A 19,254-nucleotide genomic window follows, 5' to 3' on the forward strand; every position below is an offset into this window, starting at 1 on the left:
CGCAGTGATCTCTTGGGCATGCAGAAAGCAATCTTCGGTAGCATTAAGCACTGCAGAAGCTGAGTACATTGCCGCATCTGTTGCATCCAGAGAAGCAGTGTGGCTTCGTAAGCTCCTTGTTGGATTATTTGGTCAAGTCAATGATCCTACCACCATTCATTGTGATAATCAAAGTTGTATAAAGATGTCAGTAAATCCTGTATTTCATGATCGGTCCAAACATGTGGAAACTCACTATCATTACATTCGGGATATGGTGCAAAGAGGCGCCATTCATCTAAAGTACATTAGCACAGATGAACAGACTGTTGACATCCTCACCAAACCTTTATCCAGAGTGAAGTTCGAGTACTTCAAAGATAGACTTGGTGTCATGGAAAACGGAACCCTGATTGAGAGGGAGCTTCAATCTCAGTGACTATTGGTAGCACTTTGAATCATTCTTTGCTTGTGTGCAAGAATGATCTACATCCAATCTATGCTTGTGTGCTAGATGGATAATTGTAATAATGTAAAGACCCACTAGTGTATTACACATTCTATGCTTGTGTGCTAGAACCATCCTATGCTTGTGTGCTAGGTGGAAGATGTAATTCTATGCTTGTGTGCTAGATCCATTCTATGCTTGTGTGCTAGATGGAACTTAAAGGTTCAGATTATGTATTCTCCTCCTCCCTAGTTAAGAGGGAGTGTTAATTGTAACTAGGCTTATAGGGGTTCGGATTGCCTTAAGGCAACATCCGAACCCCCCTTTAGGACCAGGTCCTATCCTAGGGTAACGTGACCCTTTCTCATTCACATTGCCACACTATGCCAAAATACATGCCATTTAATTATTGGCGCCAAAACCAAGGAGGCCGACTTACATTTCAAAGTGCAAAAGATGCATATAAATAAATGACAATTTGTAAGTCAATAAACAATCATCAAGTTCACATAAAAAGGTGATTTAGCTCTGCTGTGCGAATTCAAGGAAGAGTGCGAACTATTTCAGATTGGTGCGAAATTGTCCAAGAGGACATAGTGGTTTTTATGCAAGGCTTTGAAGCATACAAGGGACAGATCTGATATGTGAAGATCAGATTCAAGCTAAGTATTGTACTTATGTTTAGAGGAGAATATATCATCTGACCTGTGGGTCTTTCATGCTGGGTTTTTTCCTCCTTGGAGGTTTTCCCAGGGTATGCTTGTTTGTCTACTGTTTTATTTCTGATTTATGTTGGCTTATTATATACTGCAAATCTGATTACAATCTAGGGCATAATTAATCTAAGTTGATTTACTAAAATACTGCAAATCTGATTACAACCTAGGGCACAATCAATTATATAAATCTGATTAATATACCTAGGGTTTAAAATTACATAATGTCCCCCTCTAAAATAAAATTTAATAATTAATAAGAATAATAAAATTAAAATATTTAAATATAAATAATCAAATAAATTATATCTGAATACATTAACTATTTTAATTATGAGATAATTGTTCATTCAGATTATAGATTTGAATGAAAATCTTAAACCAATTATTGTATTATATAACATCTTTATATGAAAAAGAATTAGCTATTCATTAATATTCTTATTCATATTAAAAATTCATTAATATTAATATTACATATTAATCGATGATTCTTGTCTAATACCAGTTTTATAGGTTGCTTTTATCTTGTTGATAGTATTAGCATTTAAAATATAATTTAATAAATAATATAATGCTATGATATAATATACATACATCAGTAATTGTTTTAAAGTTCAGAATCAATTATAGTTAAGATATTAAAGACAACGTTGTTGACTAAAGGCTTCATAGAGTAATTAATAAAAGGTAAGAATAATTCCCAATAGGTGTGATTTATGAGAAGTGGCCACAAACAGAAATTACCATTGTATTATTAATAATAAACACATCAGCGATTAAGGAAAGAATGATTACCTTCATGAAGTGGCATGATATTATGAAAAGGCCATGTCAGCAATGAATTAGTAATGGAATGGTACGATTAAGTGGTGAAGTTTAATTCGTCTAAGAGAAGAGGTAGGTGACTCATTAGAAAGGGTGTCTCTCTTTAATATGAAGATATATATTTTGTAGAAAGGAATTGGAATTAAAAAGGGTGGAGGATACGTAATACTAATGCACCACAAATCAATAATACAAGAATAAACTGTAGACTAAGTAAAGAACTTGTTTAAGATTTATATGAAAAGTTTATGACAGACTTGTGAGAAGTCAGTGATTTAGTTTACGATAGATTTAAGAGGAGAAATAATGGAATAAGGAAATAAGAAAAGACAAAGGCCTCTGTTATTGTATTGTCCGAGAATCATAATCGGGTTCCAAAGACAAGCTTAGTTGACTGTGGTGTCCCTCTATTGTAATCACTATATATTAAAATTGTGATTCTAGGACAAAATATTAGAGGGTCCAATTAGGGGACATTACAAATACACTTAGGGCTGTTTGAGGTTAATAATACTTAAGGCTACAATTACTTTTAACCAGATTCAAAAGACCCAAAAATCTCCATTTAACCCTAATATTTATCCTTCAAGATTTACCTGAAGCTTTTAATATTGTAACCAAAATGACAAAATTCCTAATTCTTTAAGGGTTTATAGAAATATTATTAACCCAGATTTCACAAGGTAAAGAGAAAACATTTGCAAATCTTTTAGATTATTAATGGACTTTACAATGATATTATAGTATATGACAATGGCAATGGAAAGCATGGTCATGGACTCATGACTATAGCAAGTACAAGAATGCAACAGCAGCAAATAAAACAAACAGATAGTACAAATCCTTACAAGACCCTATCAGTCACTCTTGCACTTTGTAGGTTGAATCCAACGCAATGGAGTTGTCCCTCAAGCTTTGCAAGAAGTTGTTAATGTCAAGTCAAGGGTTTCCATCCTCTAAGAATCATCAAAATCATCAACAATCACACAAGGGTATTATATCTAATGCACAATATGATGAATGGCAAGGAACACTCTAGGAAAGAGGCGACAAGATTTGCTATCCACATCCTTGCATTGTAGACTCTATGTGCCTAGAGGATAAATTTGAAACAACTATCCATTTCAAATGGGTCAGTACAGTTTGTCTTAGCAAGTAATATGTATGGCAAAGTGTGTTTTTGCAGACAAGTTTCATGCAAAGGCATAAGAGATTGTGTTATTTTCAGATATTTTAGTTGATGTTTTATGGCTAGTCAATGGGGAGAAATCCCCAATGTGCTGCTACTTGAGGCAATGGATAGGGCCAAGAGGGCTGACGAAGATGGACCAAGAGGAATAATCATTGATGAGAAATGGGATCAACATATGCATCACATCCTCCATGCCATAGGATACTTCTTGAATTTAACATTGTTTACAATTACTCCTTTATTCTTGTTGAAGAGGTGACAAAGGACCTTCAAATGCATCAAGAGATTTTTTCCTAAATCACAAAATTGGTAGGCAGCAATTGAAGAGTTGCCCTCATACCAGCAAAGAAAGGGATTTCTCCCACTATTTGTGTCATAGAAAGCAAGTATTTGCAATCAACGTCTCCCTTGTTATCTCTCTCAAAGTTTAAAATTTGCCTTGGAAGTTTCAAATACATTATAATAATAGAATATTGATAAATTTTGGTTTTTGCAACCAAATGGTGGAAATTTTGGCAAATATGCCAAAGATGTGTGATGAATACCACAGTGTATTTTGAGCTAACAATGTACTTCAACTACTTATGAGCACTAGTAAAGTGTGTTTGAACAAATACACTAGATGAAACACAATTGTTTGACTTGCAACAGATGAATGATTTAGTTTTTGTCCACCACAACAACCATTCGCTTTCGCTCAGAATACTTCAAGACAAGGAAAACTTGAATTTTTATTATAAATTATATATTGTTTTCTTGCAATTTTCAATTTTATTATATCAAGGAGCATTGAAAACAATCAATCGATTGACCTTTGACAAGATCAATTCAAATTCAAAATGGAGGAGCCACTTTTTGATAAGGAACTTGATATCTTGAGGGAGGTTGGGGTATTTGATGAACATCAGATGAATCGATTGAAGAGAGGCATAGATGTTGATCATCACAACCTACAGCCCCCTAGTGAATTGTACTTCCTAGCAGCTAGTCTCATTGGTTTTCTCCACTTTTTGTTATTTTGTACTTTGCAGGTATTGATTTTCAGGTTCAAGAAGTCAAACTATGTAGTAATGTACTATGGCAATCTCAAAACCGATGAAAAAATCTATATTCCAAAATCTCTCTCTCTCTCTCTCTCTCTCTCTCTCTCTCTCTCTCTCTCTCTCTCTCTCTCTCATGTGTCTTCTCGGTTTCCAATTTTACCTCTCTTTTCATTTGCTCAGTTATTCCCAACAGATATTTTTACTATTATGGAATAAATTGTTTAAGATTCTCTTTACAAATTGTATTTTAGTATGGGGATGCAGCTGCCCAAAAGTAGGTACATTGAAAATATCTTAAGGGCAGTCAAGAGGAAGCTACAATAGGAAGCAGAACATTGGGGTACTTACAATCATCCAATGAAAAAAATTATTAACCTTTTGTTACTATCACTCCAGAATGACTATCATGACAAACTGGAAATTTTCAATGTAGATCTTTACAGTGTACCCAATTTCAGCTTTCATTAGGCCAGCTCAAAAAAATTTAATTTTATTCCATTAGCTGTGAAGTTAATGCCAATAAAATGAATAAAATTATATGAAGTAACGAAACAAAAGTTCAATAGAAACACAAACAACCCATATAAAAAGGAACAATTATGAAGCCTTTTCCTTTTAGCACACAAACCTTCCGCCATGGGCCAGATCCCGTTCTTGTCTGAGATGCAGGTTCAATCTATCGTACAAGAAAGAGAGGCAACTTAGTTAAAAAATTACTAAAATATTGCAGTATCAAAGTAATAATCAACTAAAGAAAAGAAATTAACCAAATGTGTTTTATGTAGTGGGGTTTATACCAGTTTATAAGCAATTAAATAAAAAAACTGTTAAACTTGGAATTAGGAGCTTCAAAGTGCTACTAGCAATAAAACTATTGAAAAGTAATAATTTGAACATGATATACGGGCCAGTTTATTTTCTAGCTGAGTGTATTGAATTACTTTTGTTCCTCATGAAGTCTACAAATAGGCATCAGCCTAAAGTAGAAATGGTTTTAAAAAGGGTATAGTTTTCCCTTGCCTTTTCAAGAGTTTCAATTATAGTAAACAACTAACCATAAATAAATAACATATTGTTCAAGTAGTTACCTTTCTTGATATTGATGCAGCTTCAAAAACTCCAAGACACACATTTTTACAAATGAAGAAAGAAAAACAAATGAATTGATGTTATTTTTATGGTCTTAGTGCTTTCACAATGTATAAGCATGTTTTCCAAGTTTTATAATTACTGAAATTTTAGAATCACTGTTGGGCAAGAAAAACCTAAAGCCAATTCATAGGCTAAGAAACGTGTTTCTAAAGGAACAAGATACATTCTTGAGAAAAGTCAATAAAATATCAGGCTATTTTGATCACCCTGAACTTGGGTAATGTCAAGTCAAAATGTTTCTTTTCTGTCCATGTCCCATTTCTAGTTTATTTTCCTCTCAAGTAGGAGCACATCTAGTTTCTGGTCATCCAGAACTATTCCAGTCACATGCTCGAGTGAGTAGACAAGTACTAATCATATAATTTACAATATTAAAATATACATCTTAAATTTAAGAAGAATAAAATTCCAATATTGTTTCGCAGAGCTTGTATTTCTAAATTAAATCCAGTGGTTGTATTTATAATTGGCATTATGTCAATTGAAGAAGATATATTTCCTCACATGACTCAAATAAGCCTTTTCTAACAGGATGAAATTACCTAATCAAAAATGCAACTAGCCCCATTCCAATACCATAGGAACCAGTCAGGAATTGGAGAGGCAAACTACAGTGCAAATTATAACAGAACAGCATACCAGAAGGATTAATATTAATGCTTACGGCGTAAAAAGCCCAAAAACAAATAGTCCAGAATCCTATTATTGAGCATTCAGTATCCATGGCAATAGATAGGAAACATGCTACTGTAACTTCTTCAGTATGTAAAAGCTAGATTTGAACATGCTTTTATCATGTTGCAGCACCATCTCAAAGCATGTTATCAAGAGAAATGATAATTCCCATTCAGTGACATTGATTGAAAGGGTCAAATCTACTGATGCTGCAAAAGTTGAGAAGCTCCAAATTTCTTCCTCATTAATCGCTTTTGAAGAAAAGAGGGTACAGTAACCTTTATTAGCGATGGCCTCAGCATATGACACTGAAAACCAGTGCTGAGGTAAGGAGTATAACCTAAGTCACAAGGTTCGAGTTTGTGTTCGTGTTTGGCAACAATAAAATTTGGATGAAGTTCGACAAAGAGAAAAAATTCGACAAAAAAAATGTCATCAATTTCACCTTACATAAATTTAATTTTTTTTTAAATATAAATAATATATCCACAAGATTATTAAAATAATTTAATATTGCTAAATATATTTAGGTTCACCTATACAAAAACATATTAAATTATAAATATATACATATTTATAATCTAAAACTATAATTAATTTAAAATACCAAATACATAACATATATAAGTATATATAATATATATTAATAAACAAAATAACTATAAAAATTAAATTCATTATATATATATATATATAACAAAAATGATATAAAATTAATAAATTAAAATATTGAAATTTAAGAATGATTCTTATTAAATATTAAAATACCGAAGTTTCATTATAATGAATTTTTCATTTGCAGGAAGGAAAGAAATAACAAGCCTGAGTTTGCCGTCACGAATGATGGGAACGCTTTGAGAATGCATTCGATGATGCCGCTAGTTGTCACGAGAGGCACGGGATTTACATTTGCAGGACGTTTATTAAAGATTTTATTTAATTTTAATTGCGATTTGGAAAGGGGTCGAGAAGGGCCATGGTTTTTTTATTTGATTTATGGGGGCGTTCAAGTTCATCTGAAAAGCATGATAACAAAAAGTTGAAACCCTTGGCAAATCCTGAACCATTAAAAATGTGAAAATAACCCTAAAAAATGTTCTTTTAAAGTTTACTTTATAGAAAACATTACGCCCTTTATCCAAACGAACGATAAGCAAATTTTTTACAATGCTTTGAAATTTGCCTAATTTCAAACCTCGTGGCCAAAATTTGGCAAACCCTGTGACACAGAGAATAACTGCACAGACAAAATGAGAGATAGGATCAAAGTGTTCTAAAATTCACTCAATCACCAAGATTGAGATATGTTATCTTAATTTCCACTTTCCAGGGGTCAAAAATTATTCACCCTTCTCCCCTTCCCCCGTCCGTAAATTTACTCCATGGTATTAGAAAATAGTTCCATTAGAAAATAAAATAAGATACAGATGTCATGCAAAATTCAAAGCATCAAAGTGGTAATAAATCATGATGACTGCACAACCAAATGGAATGTGAAGGTCAAATATTTGAGATCATAAGACAGATTTATAGATGAGTTGTTGCACATTTAGTGCTCTAATTGGATTCACAGACTGAGAGTAATAACAATTAAGATTTTCTTTGCCTTTTCAATTCACTTTTTCAGGTGTGTCATTTTTCAGTGAATTTTCCAGATAAAACTTTCATGCAGTTCTTTACTTTAAGTTTTTTTCCCTGTTAGATTTTGTTTACTAAATTTAAATAACAACAATCAAAGTTCAAAACTTCAAACTAATTTCAGTTTGCAAGTCACCATAAATTGTCACGTGACCAAAACTAGAGTAAATATGCATGCATGCATTACATAAATGCCGAATCTCTTGACCTCACAAAAAGCACAAGATTTGTCATATGTTCGCTCAAATCTTTGGTTCGTGTCTCAGAAGCAGCAAAATTACTCAGACCCATCCGATAATAGGATTGTGATGGTAAGGATGAGCTTACTTTGGACTTTCTGCAGAAGAATATCAATAATGCTTGGCCTTGCACCATAACAATACCAAACTAGTAGAGCTTTCACCCAGCTCTCACTAAATGAAATGATAGCAAAAGGAAACAGCATCAAATATTTCGAGGGCTTTGATTCCATTTAGCAGTTTACCTTTTACTTGTTATAGCTGATCAACACAAGTATGTACATAGTTCTTTATATTTATCTTTCAAATTCTGAATGTGATGCACAGAATGAAACTTCCAGTTTCCAGTCTTCTATTGTCAGGCAATTTGAATGAATAGTATTTGCTAAGTGTTATTAGATTCATCATTCATGAATAACATACTGATACAAGTTAAGCAAAATTTCAGCATCCCCTGTCCCCCATTTCTGGTAAAATAAGAATAATTTCAAATCTAAATGAATTCTGAAATTTACAGTTTGCATAATAATAGATAGTTTGCAACTTTGCAGGTTGCACCATTAAACATTCTACCATTCAACTTTCGGTGATTGTAGAACTATCAGAGCTGTTTATATAAGTCTCTCTCCTTGGCAGATTTCAGAAAATTGGACCTATAATCCTTTTCTATTTGAGATTCAAGTCAAGGAAGAACAGAGCCCTATTTTCTCTATCATTCATACAGCAATACTTACAACCTGTTACATCCCTGAAATTTTTCTTAAAATAAAAACAACAGTTTTTCTATTATCAGCATCGAGATAGCTTTATAGGTTGGATTTGAGCCAACCTAAACAAGTTTTGAGCAGTACATATATATTGAAATCATTGTCATTCCACACTTGTTTGCCAGAGCAAAGAGCAAAGAACAGTTTCATAAAAGCAAACCAAGGATGAACAGCAGTTCCAGCAGGTAGACAGCAGTGGATATAACTATAGAGTGGTGGACAGCAGGAAGAAGACAAAAGGCTAAGTAGATGAAGATTTCCACCATGGCAAGCTCATTGAAGTTTTCCACCTTCGCAAAATCTCTTCTATGTTCCGACCAGCCATTGACATGGCAAAGATGCAAATAATGTTATGCCCAATGTCATGAAATGGTAGAAATAAGTTAGAACGTGCATGCCAAGTACATAGTTGTCACGGCAGACATCCTTCAAATGGACACCAATGATGGCTAAGCCACTCAAAAGTTCCACCAGGCATTTTAGCAGATGGTTACTGCCCAGATCTGATAGATAAAATCTCCACCCAGCACCTTAACGACATCTATGAAGTGTTTTAAGTGGTTGAGATGGATTATAGGGATAGCTTGAAGACTGTATCAGCACCTTAAGTGGCAAACATGCCTGATACGCATGCCTAAGTGTGAAAACACACTGTTAAGTACAAAAATGCAGAAACAAGCACCTGGGGCAAGCAATACGACTGTTTTAGTAGCAAAGTAAGATGTAAAACATGCCTAGAGGACACTAGTACTTTAAGTGGCAATCATGACTAAGAAGCACTTGGGAATGAAAGAAACTCAATTTTAAGTGGGAAGGTCAGCATATACGCATGGTTGGGATGAAATAAGTTTGTTTTAGCGACCCATAAACATAAAAAGGGCACCAAATTGTGTTGTTAGTGGCATATGAATGGACAAAGGGCACCTAAAGGATGAATAACTTAAGTGTCTCATTAGTGGCCAACATAAGTAAAAGGTGCTTGGGTCTGTTTTGAGAGCATATCCAAGGTTTGACAGCCACCATAGGCATGTTTCAGTCAACCATACTGTAATGTCCCCATTTCCTAGGTCAGTATTTTTAGCAGGTCCTATAAGGGTTCCTGTAGGTCAGCACAGTGGATAGGGGACCCAACTGGGGTTAATTACGCCTTGCAAGGGGCTTTATGAGCCATTTCAGATGTTTAGAGACAGTTTCCTATTTTTTAGGAGAGGATTGTGTTGACGTTTATTTTGTACACCATCATACACAGAATAAAATACCAATAGGCATCTTATCCTCTCTTGAGAAAATAGTCTCTAACTGCTGAAGATTCGCGTAAAGGATCAGTTAGGTAGACTCCAAGGTTCTTTTAGTAGGGTCTCTACGTGTGGACAAGCTTCCAGCGGTATGATGTGATTTGCTGTTTCCTCCAAGGGGCCTTACGTATTCCGAAAGCTCAAGATTTTACTAAACTAAGAAGCTTTTCAAAAATAACAAAAGAATAGGGTTTGAAAGAGGTCTAATCTAATCTAACCCTATGAATGACTTAGTATGGACAAGACTTGGCAAGATTCAACCAACTTCAATTTTGCAATAAGATAACAACTCAATTGAAATTAGTGCGATCTTCTAAGGTAATAAAATGATATTCAATGCATCAAAGATCATGGACACTACCACGAAGGTACATATCCAAGATACAATAATGATTGAAGGTTAAGGGACTCAAAGTATTCTCCAGTCGACCACGCAAGGCGTTCCTACAATCAGCAAGAAGCTAGTGGTTTGGATTACGAATCCTACCAAAGATCAAGTCTCACACTATGTCCTTCAAATTAACACACTACTTTGATTGAGCACAATTCAAGTAAATCAAACAACCATGAAGATAACTCAAGAACTTTGCAACAAAACACCATAACTTCAATATTTCATTGATTTCCAAATCATCATGTACAACAATTGCTTGAATTTCTCTCTTCAAACTCAATCTTGCTACAAAATAAAATTGCTTCTAGCTCTAATCCCTCTTACATCAACTATTGACTATTACACTATTAACTATTGAAATGAAAAATGAGGGTATAAATAGCATCCTCAATTACAATGAAAGGTCCAGATTGAAAGTAGATCAACGGACAAGATCATGACACCTAAACCCTAATTAGGGTTTGTTACAAATGGCCTCCTTTTTACTGAACAATATTAAATACATAGCCAAATATTAAATTTGGCACAAAAACCTAGGAGACATAAACCAATGAGAAATAAGATGTCATGTCATCTGTAACAACCTTTCATCTAGAATCTTATTCCCTTTCCAATTCTCTTTCTTAGCATATGCAATGAATCTTGTCACGATTCCTTCGATTTCTACAATTGGAATCTCGGGAAGATTCTTCACACTCTTCTAAATGGATGACCTGATCGAATGCATCTAGAAGAGCTGCGTCCCATGAAGGTTCAAGTTCCTTCGTCCTTTCAATCAGGAGCATGGTGGCAAACATCTGATCATACTGCTCATCTGTAACATTTGCGTCCTTGCAAAAGATGACCTTGATTCTATCCTCTAGTTCTTGCATATCCACATCTGTCTCGACCTCGATTCTTCTGCCAAGAATGGTACGAAGTAACTCAAATACTCTGTCCTGGATAGGATTGATCACCTCCTCAACTTGGCCACATCTAGTACTGATGTCTTCAAAGAAAACATTCTTCATATGGAGTAAGGTTGACCAATGAAACAAACTGTGAGGTTCTCCCTCCAAGATCCTCTCCTGTGCTAAAATCTTCCTTGATGTGTGTCTAATAACTTTCAAGACAGGAATGATAACATCCTTGGTATGGGCGAATGCAGCTACTGTTATCATCAAATTGTGGATCATCTCAAGAACCTGGATAGCTTGATGAATAATCTTCATCATCCTTGTTGCAAATTCTATAGCCACTGTATGAGATCTATCCATCCAATTACTTGTACGTTGGACCATGTTCCTGAATCTTTCTGCTTCATTGATTGATTGAAGTGGAAGTGCTTGCACTGGTGATCTGGCTGGATCCTGACGTCCCAAAGGTTCATTGATGTGACTGAAATACGTCCTCCATGCACCGACCTCTCTCTCAAGCTTTCTATTCTTCTCCATTTCTTCTCTAAGCTTGTCTTTCAATGCTTCAAATGAATCAGTAGCATCATCTAAAGTCTGCTCTGCTGTGGATGGTCCTAACTCAAAAGTCTGTATATCATATTCTTCGGCTAGGATCTCACCTTCATATTTGTCTGCTGCCGGTGTAGCTATCTGCAATTTCCTGGATCCAGTCTCATCTCGAATCATCTTGGACATCTTGGTAGCCTTTCTCTTCTCTGTTACTTCATGTGAACGTCCAACAAGGCTCTCTAAATCAATTGCATTGTCCTCGTCCTCTACTACGATCACCCTGGTTAATCTTTCCTTCAACCAATCTGGGATAATCGATCTTGTTTCTTGAACTTGAATCTCTTTGTGCACTATTTCTTCTTGTTTGGGAGGAGATGTCATTTCATTGTCTTCTTTGTCTTCATCTAACTCATAGTCTTGGAGAGATCCATCTGGTGACCCTTGCTGTGCCTGTCCTTCTTCCTGCCTATCGTTCTGTACCATAGACTCCATGGATTCTTCCACTTGAATTGTTCTATTCTCTGGTCTAGAAGAAGTACCGGACGATCGATCTCTGTTAGCCTCTTGTTTCTTCTTGGAAGATTCTCTCTTTCCAGGTCTCTCTTTCCTCTTCGAACCTCTTGAATGGAGATTGCCCTCACTGGCACATCGAAGGTTTCCTTCACCTGAATTTCTAGGATTAGGATTGCCTTCACTCACACTAGCTCCACCTTCAGCAGGTTTCTCTTCCAAAGTGAAAGTCATGGCTATGCCTTGTTCTCTCAACTTCTGATGTTGTATGTCACCCATCTGCGAGTACAAGACAAGACTGGTGCCATCAAAGTATCTAAATCCACGACCTCGGGCTCATTCCAATCTAACCTTATTGATTTGCTTTCTCTATCATAGGAAGACTGAATATGTCTGCCACTGTCCTGAGCTTGGTCGGCCACTCTATAAATCTTGCATTTCCTGATGAAATCCAAAGGCAATCTAGAATGCATTTTTCGTTTCACTTCAAGATCATCTAAGAGATTCATCATATAATCTTCAATCTGATACTCATGTCTAAACTTTTTGCCAACTGTCTCCTCTAAATGTCCACGTGGATCAAAGCTTTCTCTCAAAGCAAAAGATGAAAAAGAATACAAGGCTAACTCCTTCTCTGCGTCATCCATGGCTAAAGCATTAGGACATACCTCAACTGAATTACCCAAAATGATAGGTACTGGAACTCCATTCTGATGTCTGTGTCTGAATGCCTTCACATATGCTGCCAACTGTCTTGTTACTTCAAGTAGCACAATTCTGTTTGTCGGATATCTCGGCAACATGTATGGTGGTAAAGGACATCCATGCACTCTAATATAAGTGAACTTCGGAAACTGAATGAACCAAGCACCGTACCTCTTTATGAATTCCTGGGCATCCTGAGATAACCTGTTGTGAATTCCACCTTGCAAAGTCCTTGTGATGTTCATCGTGAAAGTATCATTAACCAACTTATAGTTGCTCCCTGGCGGATGATGCAAGTAGGCATAGGAATCACAAGCTCTGACCTCGCCGGGTCCTCTTCCAATCACTCCTCTGTGAGGTAGTCCTGCGTACTCAACGCTCCTGATCAAGGCATAGATGACATATGAACTCATGTGGAAGGACTTAGTAGCCTTGAGTCTCCTCAACTGTACGTCTAAGCAATGGCTAATCATCCTAGCCCAATGTATCGTACCTTTTCCCTGAACGATCACCTGGATGAAGTAAAACATCCACTTCTCAAAATAGAAGGCATGAGGGGCCCCTGTAACTCGGTTGAGCATGGTAATCAAATCTCTGTACTCCTCCTGGAAATCAATCCTGTGCGGTGTGTTCGGGACCTTGCTCAGACGGGGACGGCTCTTAAGTAGCCAGTTCTTATTGATAATGCTTAGACAAGCATCTGGATCATCTTCGTACACTGATCTGGCTCCTTCTATGCTCTTGTATATCATGTCCCTGTGCTCTGGAAGATGGAAAGCTTCACTTATAGCTTCCTCTGAAAGGTATGCCAAAATGTTTCCCTCTTTGGACACGATCGTCCTGGACTGTGGATCATAGTGACGAGCACACTCGATCATCAACTCATGGCACTGAACAGCTGGAGGAAAGCCGGCCGCCTTAGTGATGCCACTCTCTATTATTCTCCGAGCGACAGGTGATGGCTTGCCAATGTAAGGGACCTCTCGAAACTTTTTCGTGCTAAAGTTACCCAAGTTTGTATCTCCAATGTTGCTCCACTTCGACACGATCTTGGTCTCCACTTCTTCGGTCTTCTGATCTTCTTTCATGAGAGCTGAGCGACTGGTGGATGCTCCCACCTTCGGGGTCGCCATACCTACATAACATTTCATAATGAGAACTAAATTTTGCAGTAAATAACATAGATTAGAGGATAAATTTTAGGAAACTTCATGATAAGTCTTTAGAGTTATCATTTCCTAAAATAAAACGTTTGAGCTAGGAATTCAAAATTCAAAATTCAAAATATGAAATATGACGATGAATAAATAAAACAATAAAAATCAAATCGCCATACCTCAATAGAGAGCTAACTCTAGAATGCAAAAAGAACAAAATTCGGCCAGGCAAAATTGAGGTATAGATGGTCTTCAACGTGAATTCCTCAAGATAGTAATTTCGCCACCTTTTGTGTCCTTGACGTGATCTTCAAATTTCCCTTTAACGTGATCTTCAAATTCCCCTTTAACGTGATCTTCAAGCCTTGGCAAATTCGCTCAATATAGATTCGCACCACCTTGGAAGTTACTAGCGCCACCTTGGATTGGTAGTTCGCACCACCTTTCTTGGAATGAAATTCGCACTTCTCCAAACACAATTCGCACTTCCTTGGATACAAATTCGCACTTCTCCCTTTGATCACATATGAGATAGGTAAAATGATGATGTGAAAATGAAGATTTCACTTCTCCCTTTATAGCGCTCACCTCACCATTCACCCCCAAGGCCGACTTGGTAAAAATATGGCAATTAAAACGATTTTTTTTTATAAAATAACAAGGCCGACCTTTAACATACCAAGCGCTCCAATCGATTTTTTTTTTATTAATTAATTAATTATTAAATGCCTTTTATTTCAATTAATAAATTTCGATTTTTTAACAAGGCAAAATAATTAAAATAATTAATAAATGCCAAACGCAATATTTAAATGCCATTTTTAATTAAATATCGATTTTGCTAGCATTTAAATAAATTCAAAAATGTTTATTTAGCACCAAAATTTTGAAAATAGAAGATACTAACCTTATCGCCCTGGTCCCTTGGAGAGGGACAGGAGCGATCCATTATTTTGGTCATGATTTTTGCATTTTTGACGTTCAACCTCTGCATTTCTACGTTCAAATCAACATTTTTGTCGGGTCCTTCGAGTTTGATTGACTTGCATGTGTGAAGGGATGCCCTTGGATGTAATATCGCCCTGGTCCCTTGGAGAGGGACAGGAGCGATCCTAATGTTTTCACTTGAAATTCTCCATTTTGACATCAACTTTTCCTTGTATGGTGAATAATAACTTTGCTTGTTCATTCCATGCTCGTCCCACTTGCTTTTCACAAGACGTTTTGATGTTTAAAGGATCATCGCCCTTGTCCCTTGGAGAGGGACAGGAGCGATCCTTGTCTTTTCTCCATTTTAAGCTCAAATCGGTGATATTTAACGTCCATTTCCCTTTACATCGCCTTCCAAATGATGTTTAAAACCATGTGCGACTTTATCTCAACGTGATCTTCAAAGGATATCATGTGTTTTGGCAAATATTGCCCTGGTCCCTTGGAGAGGGACAGGAGCGATCTCCATGTCCTGGCTCAAATTTGTAAACATTTAACCTTTGTTCTTCGTTCATTGTCTTCCAAAGGACGTCCTTAACTTCGCCAATCCTTGCATTGTCTTGATTTTGAAGGAGCATGAGTGTTTTTAATGAAATCGCTTTGGTCCTTGTCCAAAGGACAGGAGCGATGTAGACTCCTTAGCTTGATTGATAACATTTGGACGTTCCAAACTTTGATATATCACTTTCAAAAGACGCCTTGAACCTTTTACAACCTTGTGAAGTCTTGGCCTTACGTGATTTTTGCATGAATTAGCCAATGCATTCAATATCGCTCTGGTCCCTTCCTGAGGGACAGGAGCGATCTCCAACATTTTGAGCTTGTTCTTGTTTTGATCAACTTGCAATTATCTTCAACGCGTGAAATAAAGTCCCTTGATTCCCCTTGGTCGCTTGAAACTTGCTTAACTTTTGAAATCTATGCCTTTATGCAACTTTCGCTCTGGTCCCTTCCTGAGGGACAGGAGCGAACTGGGAGTCTTAGTGCAAATTGCCTCAACGTGGCGACCTTTGTAACCTTGTGCTTGATCGAAATGCCTTGAAATGCCCTTTGCCACTTTGTTCCTCATCTTGGAATGTCTTGAACTTGAAGGGACGACAATATAACCATTATATCGCCCTGGTCCCTTGGAGAGGGGCAGGAGCGATCCTACTCTTGTGGGCTTCACTTCACTTTATCACCTTCAAAGTTTATATTCAACGGATTCACAATGTTCCATTCCATTCATCCATGCCTTGAGATCGATTGAAACTTGGCAAGAAAATCATATGTAACAAAAATCGCTCTGGTCCCTTCCTGAGGGACAGGAGCGAACTAGGCATTTTGGGTCCTTGCTGACGTTTCAAAATCTTCAATTTGTATTCAATGAGTTCATTTCACATCCTTCCTTGCCTTCAAACATAAACTTGACTTGATCTTCGCCTGAATCTCGCCTTATGAAGAACATCGCTCTGGTCCCTTGGAGAGGGACGGGAGCTACAAAGTATTTCGCCCTAGTCCCTTGGAGAGGGACAGGAGCGATTTTGCTCCTACAGGCCAAAATAACATGATTTTATACATTTTATCACTTCACAAGGCGAAAACAATTCATTTCCAATGCCCGGGATCAAAAATCAAAAAAGTCAAAATTTGGTCAAAATTAGTCAATTGGACAAAATTCACATTTCACCTTCAACACTTAGACAAATTTAAGCTCTGCATTCAAAATTCCAATTGAAAATAAACCATTTTGGCGAAATCATTGCATTCAAAATTTGCATTCTACAAAAGGAAGCTCAAAAGCTCTTAAAACTGACTGGATTCTGGCTTGAAAAGACGTTAATTAAAACCCTAAGGCTAGACCCTAAATCCAGACAACTGACAGTCTAACAAAACCCTAAAAAGCAAAGCGAAAGGCGAGCGAAAAACGAGCAAAAAGAGGGGGTCCCCATTTGCAATGGGGCGATGTGTGAAATGGTCACAACAGATTGGAAGTTGGCCTACTATTTTTAGACATCACCAAGAGACCAGGTGCATCATCAATTTTCAGTTGAAAAGGTCAGGTGGATGGTTTTAGAATAAAAATTAAAATATTAAAGTTAACTTTAATGTTTTAATTAAATAAAATAAAGTACTTTATCATAAAGTTACTTTATAATAATAAATGTTATAACGTGATTTTATAGCACTTAAATAAAGTGACTTGTAAAGTCACAAATATTTTCCTAAATGGGACACCTCCATGCAGAATGAATAAATAAAATAAAATGCAACTTATTAAATTATTAAAGTTGCCAAATGAAACCCTAATTTGAGCACCCTAGTTGAGAAGGAAATAAAAAGGGAAACGTGAATTCATTTTGGGACATGAGAAATTATTTTGGAGAATTCATCTTTGGTATTCCAGAGCTCTCAGAGCTAGGGTTTGGCAGGAATTATTTGTGAAGACGAAATCCTTCACAGATCTGAATGTTTGCTTCACAGATCTGAATGTTTGCAAGTGTGGAAGATCACCCAAGGGCATAATATATAGGCAATTTCATACAGGAGTTGCATTGGGCTTCATAGCAATTAATTATTTCTGCAGGGTATTCTACAAGCTACAGGAGTGAACAAGGTAATCATTTTCAGTTTGCCTAGAGGGCAGATTTGATAGGGTTTATATGCTGATTTATCAATTTGGGGCCTTTCTTTCCAGATCTACCATTTAGAACACAACAGAAGGGCATTCTTTGATCATATTTCAGCTAATCATCACATTGTAGGCAAGACATAGGATTTCTTGGAAGACTTCAGTTCTGAGTTCTTCAGTGCACCAGGCCGTTCCAGTTAGTGTATGATTTGTAGACATTAATATCAACAAACAGGTTTTATTGGAGGGCGTTTTGGTTTGGGTGTTTCTCACTAGACCCTAGGCATGCAATCAAAGGATTTGATTTGCTGGATTCTTTTCAAATTACCATTGTAATTGCTGTTGTTTGAAGACAGTTTAAATCAGAATTCTGGAAATGTTGATCAGATGTTGGACGCGTGAAAATGATATGTTATAGTTCTTATTTAATGCTAGAAGTTTGCAGTTTATTGAGCAATTTGAATTCATTCTTGTTAGCAAATAATTCCCTTTCATTCAAACATATATTTCAATCAAAGAATTCAGAAAACAAACAAAAAATCAGAGCATTGTGAAAACTCAAAAACCTTGAAAAAACTCAGTCAAATATTCCATAATGAATTTGAAAATTACAAAAGGGGCGGTATATTTCACATACCAGCAGTAGGTTGGTAGCAGTTTATGCACTTTTTCCATGGTCCAGTTTTCATACATATATCATAAGACTGGCAGGCTAAAAACAGCAAAGAATGAAAATCATCTAGGGTTATCTATGTGATGAAGATACACGGCAATTACTTGAGGTTTCAGAAGCAGTTCATGAGTGCTATCATCTTCAATAGGGTTTGTTCATACCCTTATATGAAAGACACATTTGTGCCATATTTAGCTCCAATAAAACCTTATCACTGATCAAAATTAACAGTTAGGGCTTCAAATTAAGTATTCGGCATATCATCATGCTAAGCTTTCAATTCTTCAAAAGTTCCATCAAATTTCAATGCAAAAGGTGTTTTTAAAATCTCAAAGGATGTTCATGTACAAGTTACTATTTTTAGCAAAGTATAACTTCCCTTTCCACAGAGTAGTCCAGCGAGACTAATTAGCCTATTTAATTCTCGTAGGCTAAAGTCAGGAAAACAGGATTTCATTAATTGAATTATTTATTATTATCTGACAAAGCTTATTTTATGGGTAATACTATTTAATTAATTTAATAAGTTTAATAAAGTCACTTTACTTCCCTGGGCTACATTAAAATATTAAAAGGCAGGTATTTGAAAGGTGTTTGCAGAAGCTTTCCGGATTGTTATAAAAGAACATTTTATGGCTCATTTGAGATATGCTTGAATATATTTTTATTGTGTGGATTTTTTAAGGCTTCTTTGGAGCTCAAAACCCTAGGATGGAAACCCTATGGGTAACTGGATTCAATGGTGCAACGATTCTACCCTAGCCCAGTTTTTTGGAGGAATTGCATAGATTTCTCAC

General features: G+C 36.2%; 1 protein-coding gene across 1 annotated transcript in view; it reads right to left on the reverse strand.

Moving 5' to 3' along the window:
* Positions 1–19,254, reverse strand: part of LOC131054234 (uncharacterized) — a 139,789-nt gene that overhangs the window by 18,760 nt on the left and 101,775 nt on the right. The window contains exon 10 of the mRNA XM_057988692.2: positions 4,835–4,882. Coding sequence (XP_057844675.1) covers positions 4,835–4,882 — 48 coding nt within the window. The remainder of the gene's footprint in view (positions 1–4,834; positions 4,883–19,254) is intronic.

The sequence above is a fragment of the Cryptomeria japonica genome, chromosome 10 (genome assembly GCF_030272615.1).
Source record: "Cryptomeria japonica chromosome 10, Sugi_1.0, whole genome shotgun sequence".
Classification (NCBI taxonomy): Eukaryota; Viridiplantae; Streptophyta; class Pinopsida; order Cupressales; family Cupressaceae; genus Cryptomeria; species Cryptomeria japonica.